Genomic DNA, 11,007 nt, shown 5'->3' with positions numbered 1-11,007 from the left:
TAGAAAAAGACTAATAAAAATGATTAAAACTCAACTTACATGAATAAAGAAAATTAATCAGTCTCAATTGAAAAACTTATCATAATGATCAATTTTACTATCTCAATTTTTCAAACAAAAAAGGAGAAAAAACTTTTAAAAAGAAGTCAAAGAAAGATTATATGTTTTAAAATAACTAAACTTATTTATAATAAAATTATTTATATTAAAATCTTTTGATATTAAAATAATTGAATTTCATTGTTTTTAAACCACTATATTTTTAAAATATTATTTTATAAATCTTTAGTGCTTACTTTCAAGTCAATAATTAAGAAAGCCAACTGCATTATTTAATTTTTGGACGAAAAATTAAGAAATATGTTAAAAATAACTGAAAAAAGTATTTAATAAAGCATTAGACATTATTACATTGCTTTTCTTTAATAGAATAATAATGATTTTAAAAATTTGTCATAATAACAAGAGAAGATTTATAATGTACTAATAAAAGAGCATATAATTGAATGAGTTTTGGTGTAGTAATAAGGTTTTGGTTTAATATATAGTTAACTAACGGCATAAAATTTATAATAGAGAAATAAATGCAAAGTTTAGCATAAAGATGTGAAGGTGAAGTGAATATCGTTACATATTTGTTTGAAGCATAATCTGAAAATAGGGGCAAAAGAGTAATTAGAGGGAAAGGAAAAGAAAAGAGAAGAGGGTGGTTTCGTTTGACCTAAATACCCTCTGTTGGTGCTTGGTTGAAGGTATGGATTTCCCATGAGGACCCTCTAATTCCCAATCTTCCTCTCTTCTCCTTACCCTTCTTCTCCTAATTCCGATTTTCTCCACTTCCCCGCCATTTTTTCAAATTCCCGTTTCTTCTTTTTTCTCGATCAACCCCTTTCTGTTTGCCACCTAGGGTTCCGCTTTTTTTCTTCCAAGCTTCAATCTTTCAGGTAATTTCACTCTCACTCTCCTTCTCATCAACATATTTACGCCTTCAATTCTTGTGGGCTCATGCTTTGTAATTTAGACTTTTTTAATTTTTGTTTAATTATCGCATTGAGTTCTGCTTGGGTTTTATGTTTCCTTTTAAAGTTTGCGTTTTTGGTTAAAATCTTTACTGGGGGGCCTTGTTGAAGTTTTTTATGGGTTACGTGTAGCTTCACTGGAATCACTACTTTAACTTGAGCTAAATGCAATTTTGTCTTCAATTTATTTGGATTGCAAAATTGATGTTTTCTCTCTCGTTTTTAAAAGGGGTGGTTTTTATTGTCTACCCTCTGATTTCAATTTATTCTGGGACGGTTTATAAATTAATAGAAGTTATAGTGGTATGTTTGCGGTTATTGACAGTGTACTGTACAATCATGGACTTGTATTCTGTGATCCCTATGGTGTAATTGTACTTAACACTTGACACTGTATTATGCAATTTGGGATTTGTAACTTGTGGTAGCTGGTTATTAAGGGCTGAGAGAGCGTTGTGTATGTTTCTTAATGCGTCCCATCTTTGTAGCCGACTGTAGTCTTGTATGAATTTCATACTGTGCTGGATTTGGTGATGTTTGTGTATCTTTACTCCCTAGCCTCCTTTGAACTGTTTATTTGCTGCAGTTTCAGCGTACCTAGTTGTATATAACCATCAAACTTCACATTTGTATGATTTTATCTGACTTATCTATTGTTATCTGTGATTTTTTGCAGCTGGCGTTCTATCCGCAAATTCTCGTTGTCGTTATATATAGTGATTAATGTCTTCAATGTCTAATCATGATTTGATAATTGGCCAGAGTCATAATTTGGCACTTGGCCATAACCAGCAACTGGTGCTGAACCACACTCATAGTTTGGGCCTCAGTGGGAACCATGATTTGGACTTGGGACAAACTGATGATCAGCATTTGGGTCTGGGACAACCTCACGATCATGAACTGGGCTTAGGAATTGCCAATGACCATGAATTGGGTTTGGGACTGAACCATGATGATGGAGATGGTGTTCACAGGTATGGGCACGAGGATGAGCTATCCATGGATCAAAAACCAGAGCATGATGGCCATGGGATGCCCATTCCCACTCACAATCATGAGTTGACCATAACAGAGAACAATGAGTTGTCTGTTTCAGAAAATCAGGAATTTGATGAGAACATAGCAATGACTATGGTCCACAACCCAGAAATGAGTATTGAATCTGCTGAAGAAATGGGTGTTCACGAATCCCAGCTTATGGTTGCCACATCCCCTGTGATTCAGGCTCGTACATTAGCCATAAGTCCTAATTATGAATTGTCAGTGGGACAAGAATTCCCTGATGTTAAGAGTTGCCGAAGGGCATTGAGGGATACAGCAATCGCTCTGCATTTTGAGATGCAGACTATAAAATCTGACAAGACTCGGTTTACTGCTAAATGTCGAAGCGAAGGATGTCCCTGGCGCATTCATGCGGCAAAACTCCCTGGTGTTCCAACTTTTACTATTAGGACAATCCATGAGCATCATACATGTGGAGGAATTTCACATCTTGGCCATCAACAAGCCTCAGTTCAATGGGTTGCGACCTCTGTTGAGCAAAGGCTGAGGGAGAACCCTAATTGCAAGCCAAAGGAGATATTGGAAGAGATTCATAGGGTTCATGGCATCACTTTGTCATACAAGCAAGCTTGGAGAGGCAAGGAGCGTATCATGGCTGCAATGCGTGGATCTTTTGAAGAGGGATACCGCTTGCTTCCACAATACTGTGAACAGGTGAAACGCACAAATCCAGGCAGTATTGCATCTGTTTATGGAAATCCAACTGATAATTGCTTCCAACGCCTATTCATATCCTTTCAAGCGTCAATATATGGTTTTTTAAATGCTTGTCGACCACTTTTGGAGCTTGATAGAACATATTTAAAGAGCAAGTATCTTGGTACATTACTTCTAGCCACCGGATTTGATGGTGATGGGGCTCTCTTTCCTCTGGCTTTTGGTGTTGTTGACGAGGAGAATGATGAAAATTGGATGTGGTTTCTGTCAGAACTTCATAACCTGATGGAGACAAACACCGAAAACATGCCAAGGCTTACAATTTTGTCCGACAGGCAGAAGGGAATAGTAGATGGTGTGGAAGCAAATTTTCCCACTGCCTTCCATGGATTTTGTATGCGTCACTTGAGTGACAGCTTTCGCAAGGAGTTTAACAACACAATACTTGTTGATCTTCTATGGGAAGCTGCTCAAGTTCTTACCATACTTGAATTTGAAGCAAAAGTTTTAGAGATTGAAGAAATATCACAAGATGCTGCGTACTGGATTCGAAGAATTCCACCTCATCTGTGGGCTACTGCATACTTTGAGGGGCAAAGCTTCTTTCATTTTTCAGCAAACATAGTTGAATCTTTAAACACATGGATATTAGAGGCATCTGGGCTTCCAATAATTCAAATGATGGAATGCATAAGAAGACAGCTAATGACTTGGTTTAACGAGCGGCGAGAGAACAGCATGCAGTGGACATCAATACTTGTACCTTCAGCTGAGAGAGTTGTTACAGAAGCTCTTGATCGTGCGAGGACACACCAGGTACTTCGTGCCACTGATGCTGAATTTGAAGTTATATCACATGAAGGAACAAACACTGTTGATATTAGGACCCGTTGTTGTCAATGTCGTGGGTGGCAGCTCTATGGTTTGCCTTGTGCACATGCTGTGGCTGCTCTTCTCTCTATTAGGCAGAATGTGCAAAGATTCACAGAAACCTGTTTTACTGTTGCAAACTACAGAAAGACATACTCACAGACCATACACCCAATTCCTGATAAATCTCTGTGGAAGGAGTTGTCGGAGGCTGAGGGGGTTGTCACTGTTTCTGATGTTGATCAACTTCAACTTCAACTTCAACTCACTATTAACCCTCCTAAATCACTCAGGCCACCGGGGAGACCCAGAAAGAAACGGGTTCGGGCAGAAGACCGCGGCCGCATAAAACGGGTTGTGCATTGCAGTCGTTGCAATCAAACGGGTCACTTTAGAACTACCTGTGCAGCTCCCATCTGAATCTCCTCCTACACCTTAGTTTTTCATTATTTATTATTTAGGCTTTTTAGCTTAGACCCTCCAAATTTTCTTTTTTTATTTCCTTTACATTAATGTGAATTAATATGTTTCAGCTGTTGTGTATTTATAGTCAATTAATTTACATTTTTTTCAGTAAGCATAACACTTCAATACATCCTTATTTCAAAGCTTAAAAAATTCTTAACACGACTCGAATGATTCTAGAGAACCAGGGTATTCGAGCCTCCTAGTTTGCTCACTGAATGGATTTCATGTAGCGAACCGAGTTACAAAACCAGCCCTTGTATCGATTTAAATTGAAACTTACTTTCAGGCCAAATGTCAGTAAACTTATTACTTTTTAAAGAAAATCAGACTTTTTACCAATTTAAGTCTCTTGAACAAATGTAATTATGTAAGTTGGAAAAGACGAAATGAAAAACCAAACATAGCCTTGGTAGTTAGGGAAAATGTGGAAACGAAGAAGTTGATTTATACTTTTTCACGTCAAATTTATTAAACGACGCAAACGTTGTTTTCATTTTCAATTTTGGATAATGATTTTTTTCTTACATGATTATTTTTCCATGTTGTAGTTTAATTTTCTTCGGTATGTGAGGCGGATAGTTTGATATATTCAAGCAAAGCAAGAGAGATAACAGAAGCCTGCAAGGGCGAACACACTTGCTTGATTACGATACAACACCATCGACTAATCGAAATGAACTAGATTGCAAAACAAAGATGAAGGTACAATGATTTATTATTTTCGAACTTAATTGATTAACAAAGAATAATTAAGAAAGCAAAATTGGAAGAAGTAAAAAGGACACAAAAGTGTACATCATATAGTTATAGACTTAAAGGAAAAAGAAAACTAACGTGGCATAAGCCTATAATGTTAATGAGCAACGTATCAAGGGTTCTGAGCCATACAAATGATAAGGGTTCCATAAAATTTCTCTTTTTTTTTTCTTTTCTTTTGATCTTTCTTTTCCATTCAGCATTGCTAAAAAATTCAACAGGTATCTGACCCACAGTTCAATTACTTCATGTAATTCCCATATCTTTGAGAAATTCCAGAATCCCGGTGAAGGTTCCATATCTATACAAAACAGTTAGTTTTCCACGTTCACTTCAAATAATAGTTACGCTAGTTGTTGTTATACAGAAATAAAAACTTTCAATGAGCATGTTTCACTTACTCGTAAATTTCCCTTTGAGCCTCCTATAGCCAAAAAAAAAGGGTCCTCTTCCGAGAATGAAATACAAAAGACAGGCCCCTAAGAAACATCATAAAAAATTACATTAGCATCACTTTAACAATGATATAACTACTTCCATCGTACTTTCCCATTATACATACAAACTCTGGGTGAGAAAATTAAACTTACTACTTGTGGAGAATAAGAGGCCACACAAGAAGGTTGGTTGTGTGACAAATCCCAAAGCTTTACCTGCAACATATATTAGCAATTATAGGAGATAATTTCAATAACAGAGCAGCAGCACTATACACAAACAACAGAAGTGCTTTCACTGTTACCGTTTCGTCCTCCGATCCAGTGGCGAGAAGCTGCATGAGGTCATTTTATGAAAGCCGAGTTAAACTAAAGTACATAATTTATACAAGTTCTAATTAAAACGTTGAATATGCATACATTAGGAGCTGACGGATTGTAGGATACTGATGTAACAGCTTTGCCGTGTTCATTAGCATTGAACTCAGATCCGGAATCTGACTTGGCAGTCCGAACATCAATCAATCTAACAGTACCATTTGCAAGACTCGCCTAACAAGGCAAGTAAATTGCAATCAATGAAATAATAAGAATTATAGTCATTTTGGCATTGGTATGTAAGCCTTAGAAATAAGCATAACACACCACAAAAGAGTGCTCAGAGTGTGGATCCCATGCCAAGCTCTTTACTTTAGCATTGAGTTTCCACTCACAACCATCGTTTGATGGCATCCTCCCGTCCTTCTGCAAAATTTAGTCGCATTAAAAGCAAGCTGAGACTTAATATAATTATTTTTGTTTGAATACACAAACGTAAAAGAAATCAATGTCAGGGCAAAAGAACCGAGGAACATTCGATCATTACCAGAAAAACAGTACCATCAAACGAACCACTAAGAAGAAGCCGCGGTGAATGGAGATTCCAAGCAACAGCTTGAACCTGTGAGAGGATAGACGGACAGGAGATAAACATGACGAGAGATCAATAAAAGTGATTGATTCAAAAGTTAAAAATTGGAGAGATCTATAAAAGTTTAATTCTTGCCTTGTCTGAGTGATCCGTCATCGTAATTTCACACTTCCCACTGACAACATCCCAAATCTTCACTTGCTTGTCAACACTCGCACTTGCAATTATATTCCTATGCGATAAGAATAAAATGCCAATGAAAAGAGTTAAAAAGAAATTACTACATGAAAACTTTATGACGTAGAAAACATTCAACAAAAAAGAAATAACAGCAGAACACAATTTGAAAATGTAACAAACCTGTACTCTTTGTTCCATGCAAGACCAAGTACTGCGTCACTGTGCCCATCATCTTCAGTGCTACCCAACACCATACATGGCTCTCCCCTTCCATCCCCTTGAATCTGAGAACAAGGAAAAGTTATAAGCTATCCTTCAAAAAGAACTCTACTTAAAGTTACAAAACAATCAGTGAGATTTATGCACTAAATTCACTTACAACGTCAATGTTAAAAATTCCAATATTAGGTTCCATTGAACCAACAGCTAAGAAGTTCCCTGTGGTCATAAAGGAAATACATAAGATAAAAATATTATAGAAAAGCATCAAGTTCGTATCAAGAAAAACAAGTTGCAAGTGATGGCAGTGATTTAAGCCCACAGTTACAACTGAAATAGTAGAATGCTATCACAGGCATATAGCAAGGGTCACATTATAGTTCAAATATGATACAAATCAGTTATAGTTTGAGTAATGAATTGCAATCGAGTATTCAACCTTTTACCTCACCTTTAGATGAAGTATGAAATGTTCATAGTTTTAATATATAAAAATTGAAGTTAGAAAAAAAACCCTTCATTTACATATGAAAAAAAAAGCATAATTGCCAAAAACAAACAGTTAATACATGACAGATATCAAGCAAAGAAACCACAATTCTTTTACCTCTCTCTCCTCCTTGAAGGGGACAATCAAGCCAAGCTGAGCAAAGCGGCAATGCTGAAATTAGGATTTCATGATGATTATGCGGCAATACTGGAATTCGGATGTCATGGTGATAAAGCGGCGATGCTGAATTTCGGATGTCATGGGGATTAAGTGTCAAAACCTGAAAGAGCATAAGCAAATGAATCATAAGTCTAGTAATGTCTAATCGGATATAGAAGAAAATTATAAAATACTTTTATCACACTAAAGAATTTGGTTACCTCAAGAATACCAAAACTATCACTACCTTCTACCTTTGGCCGTGCACAAACAATGAGAGAATCCGTTGGATAAATGGGATTGCAAAGTTCCTCATAATCATAATCATATTCCTGACAAACAAACAATGTCATAGAAAACAAAGGGAACAGGCGGAAAACAAATTAATAGAAGTTTTGAACTAACATCTTTATCTTTGCTGAGATATGGATCCTCATCACCATAAAATTCCCTGAGGACGTCCTTCATGGCTTTGGTCATGTAGATAACTGGTTTTGATACTCCTTTTGGTACCCATGAAATTGACGAAATCATTGTTTTTCAATACTTTTCTTTGCTGTTCCAAAAATTCTCACAACCAACCGTTGTAAACTTATAGGACTATTGTCTCAACTGCTACACCACGTAATAAAGAATTTAAATAATGTGAATGATTTCTTTACAATGCGTGAATGATTATGAAAAGAAGACAAAGAATATACATAAATAAGTGATATCATGGACTTTTGCCCAGAACATATAAACAAGTAGTCAGAATACAAGAACAAATAGCCAATAAAGTATGTGTAATGATACAAAAGATAAAATACGAGGCAAATCAACAAGCACTGTGAATAGCATGATACTACTCTGACTTTCTCGTACCTAAATTTTGAAAACTCATACATAATTCTCATTTTGAAGAAAGGCATATGAACAACACAGTTCTATTAGAACGAAGATTTTAAATTTTGAAAAATGTTATGTATCTAAAACTATTATATAAAAAAATATGAGATGCTGGAAAGGTGTCCGTGCTTTTCTACTTTTAGTTTTAGTCTCCACGGCTTATTCTGTATAAATAAGGTTGTCCGAAGAGGGTGCTCATTTAAAAAGTGCTTTTCTACTTTTACTTTTAGTCTCCACCACTTATTCTCAACAAATGTATGAATAAGGTTGTCCGAAGATGATGGTATATTTGTAAGATTAAATAGTTTAGAGATTAAATAATTTAGATGTGAAAATGTATCAAAATTTAAGATTTAGATGAATTTTAATCTCAAGCCTTTTAACCCTAAATTTTATAAAAATATATTTCAATATACTTTTGTTTTAAATTGAAATAACCACTTCCCTGATGAAAAATTTCATTCCCATGCATGTCCTTTCATATATAGCTTCATTAAGAGGCTTGCAACAGAGTATAAAAATCATGATTTAAGAGAAGAATCAGTAACAGCAGCAAGACCGTGTTTATATAGGATTGAATAAAAGAACTGAATGAGTATTATTTTTTATATAACTTATATATATATATATATATATATATATATACATATATATATATATATATATATATATATATATATATATATCATTTCCTAGATTATTAATTTGTTGTGAGTTTGTATAATAATTCTCTTTAGAAATTATTTTTTTATAATAATTAATCATCTCAAATCTACTTGATAATTAAATAAAATAATTTTCTTATAAATAAATTTAAATATTCGTGTGATTCTTTTTGTCGGTCTTTTTTTTTCATCATATCAATTGTGTACAAATCATAAAAAAAATATAAAACTTTTCAAAAACAACAAAAATAATTTCATCTTCCATTTATTTTTTATCTAGCTCGTTATCCATGGTGTGACACTTTTTTCAAGATAATTCAAAAATATAAAAAAAAATCATAAAATCTCCAAAATATAAAAATATCAATCTTTTTAAATGGCTCTAATTTCACGACTACATAATTTCTGGATGACTCAGGTCAATCCAATGATGTTGGTGTATTTCGACCTTTGGATCGATCCAGACTAATCCATTTTGATTGTTTTTCTGTTTTGGATCATTTCCATCGTTGGATTGACCTGAGTCAACACGTTTGGATCATTAGCTTGAGTCGGTCCATCTCAACCTTTGACTTAGACGAACTTATCTCGATATTCGGTCTGACTTGACTTGCTTTAACCTTCAACCTATGATGGTTTGTCTAGACCTTTGGCCAATCTAAACCTTCACCCTAGTCCAACACATCTTGACCTTTCATTCGAGACGGACTGGGCCAACTTATCTCAACCATCAGCCTGGATTGGTCTATCTCGACCTTTGGCCCATGTTAGTTTGTCCAAACCTTTGGCTTGGGTCGGTCCTTCTTGACTTTCGACCTGACTTAACTTATTTTAACCTTTAGTCCGGGATGACCTGACTCGTCCTTTGACCCATATAGACCTTCAGTCAACTCCAGCACATCTCGACCTTTCCTTTAAGATATTATGTCTCAACCTTCAAACTCACGTTGATCCTAATCCTAACCTACTTGAGTGAGAGGTGTGAGAACTGAAGTTTATTTTTGTATCCCTTCATTTAGAGGTCTTCTAAAAGAAATCTTATTTAAAGGTGAATTAAGGTTGACTAATGGGCCATAGATCTAAATAAGAATACATGGACAGATATAAGTAACAACACATGAACATTGTTTTAGTCTTTTATAAAAACACAACCCCAAAACTAACGATATTAAGAAAACCTAAGAAAAAAATCAAAGATTTTGTTTTTGATAACAACAATACAAACCCAAGATGAATAAGAAGAATAAAAAACATAGAAAACACAACCAACTTTAAATGAGCAAAAATGATAGGCTAACAACATACATTAATCCAAGAAACACAAAAAGAAAAATTCTAAATAAAACAAAAGTCAATGTTGTTTCTTAATAACACAATCCTAAAAGAAATAGAAATAAGGATACTAAAAAAAACCTACTAGACAGAAATCAAAATTTTCATCCTAATAACAACACAATCCAAAATCATGAAAATAAAGAGAGTAATAAAAAGGAAAAACAGAAAAGAAACGTAAATAAAATATTATTGACAATTATTAATGAAAATCAATAATTGTTGTTGTTATTATTATTATAAAATTTAATATAAATTATTTTTATAACTTAACTTAAAAATTCTATTTAAAAAATGAAATTAAAAAACAAATTTTGACACAAAATAAATTATTTTTATATAGATATAAATGTAATTATTTATTATATTATAATAAAAATAAAATTATTTTATTATATATTTATTTCTCCATTTCAATGTAATTATTTCTCTTTATTTGAACATATAATTAGGTTTCAATTTCAAGATACTTAGATTATCCGTAGAAATGGTAGAAAGAAACAGCTATTATTGATTCTATTGAGTTTAGTTTTCATGTGTTATCGGTACAATTTATTATATTGCTGATCAGATTTTAAACCATGGTTGGATTGTGAAAACATTTTACTCATACTCTTTCTTTATTGCAAAAGAATAACATTGAGAACCTTTTCTTATTTGAGTTTTATTTGAAAACTTTATTAGTCTTAAAAATATCTTTTGATTATAATTTTAATTGCGACATAAATATAATTCAGCTAGTTCAACTCATAATATTTTTCAAAGAAAAAAATCAATTATAGAAAAATCATATCTCCATATAATCATATCTTCAACTCAGTCAATCGTGATCCAAGTGGTTGACTGCAATCCAACCCGGTCGATTGCGATCCGACCCAACTGACTATTTTTT

At 33.9% G+C, this 11,007-nt stretch overlaps 2 protein-coding genes across 2 annotated transcripts; one reads left to right on the top strand and one right to left on the bottom strand.

The window, feature by feature from the left end:
• The first annotated feature begins 682 nt into the window (after positions 1 to 682).
• Positions 683 to 4,143, top strand: LOC124833887 (uncharacterized). The gene is made up of 2 exons (XM_047308450.2): positions 683 to 944; positions 1,696 to 4,143. Exon 2 carries the CDS (start codon positions 1,743 to 1,745, stop codon positions 4,029 to 4,031), a length of 2,289 nt encoding a protein of 762 aa, XP_047164406.1. The 5' UTR covers positions 683 to 944; positions 1,696 to 1,742; the 3' UTR covers positions 4,032 to 4,143.
• A 685-nt stretch (positions 4,144 to 4,828) lies between these two features.
• On the bottom strand, positions 4,829 to 8,241 carry LOC124833876 (uncharacterized). Its single transcript, XM_047308436.2, has 14 exons — positions 8,095 to 8,241; positions 7,636 to 7,842; positions 7,452 to 7,562; positions 7,189 to 7,351; positions 6,742 to 6,800; positions 6,543 to 6,646; positions 6,318 to 6,414; positions 6,138 to 6,212; positions 5,918 to 6,016; positions 5,693 to 5,824; positions 5,578 to 5,607; positions 5,426 to 5,488; positions 5,237 to 5,314; positions 4,829 to 5,136 (listed from the first exon to the last, which is right to left on the bottom strand). The coding sequence occupies exons 2-14, from the start codon at positions 7,762 to 7,764 to the stop codon at positions 5,077 to 5,079; spliced, it is 1,200 nt and encodes a 399-aa protein (XP_047164392.1). The 5' UTR covers positions 7,765 to 7,842; positions 8,095 to 8,241; the 3' UTR covers positions 4,829 to 5,076.
• Positions 8,242 to 11,007: the final 2,766 nt, after the last annotated feature.

This window comes from Vigna umbellata, chromosome 5 (genome assembly GCF_029865625.1).
Source record: "Vigna umbellata cultivar VRB3 chromosome 5, Vumbellata_1.0, whole genome shotgun sequence".
Classification (NCBI taxonomy): Eukaryota; Viridiplantae; Streptophyta; class Magnoliopsida; order Fabales; family Fabaceae; genus Vigna; species Vigna umbellata.
This window is presented reverse-complemented; position numbering and strand designations above follow the sequence as displayed.

Excerpts from the sequence above, each read along its gene's own strand:
- LOC124833887 (XM_047308450.2), top strand. The coding sequence starts at position 1,743 with ATGTCTTCAATGTCTAATCATGATTTGATAATTGGCCAGAGTCATAAT.
- LOC124833876 (XM_047308436.2), bottom strand. The coding sequence starts at position 7,764 with ATGATTTCGTCAATTTCATGGGTACCAAAAGGAGTATCAAAACCAGTT. Across the intron at positions 6,017-6,137 it reads TTGATGGTACTGTTTTTCTG|AAGGACGGGAGGATGCCATC; the intron begins GTAATGATCGAA and ends TAAATTTTGCAG. Across the intron at positions 5,489-5,577 it reads CTGGATCGGAGGACGAAACG|GTAAAGCTTTGGGATTTGTC; the intron begins GTAACAGTGAAA and ends TATATGTTGCAG.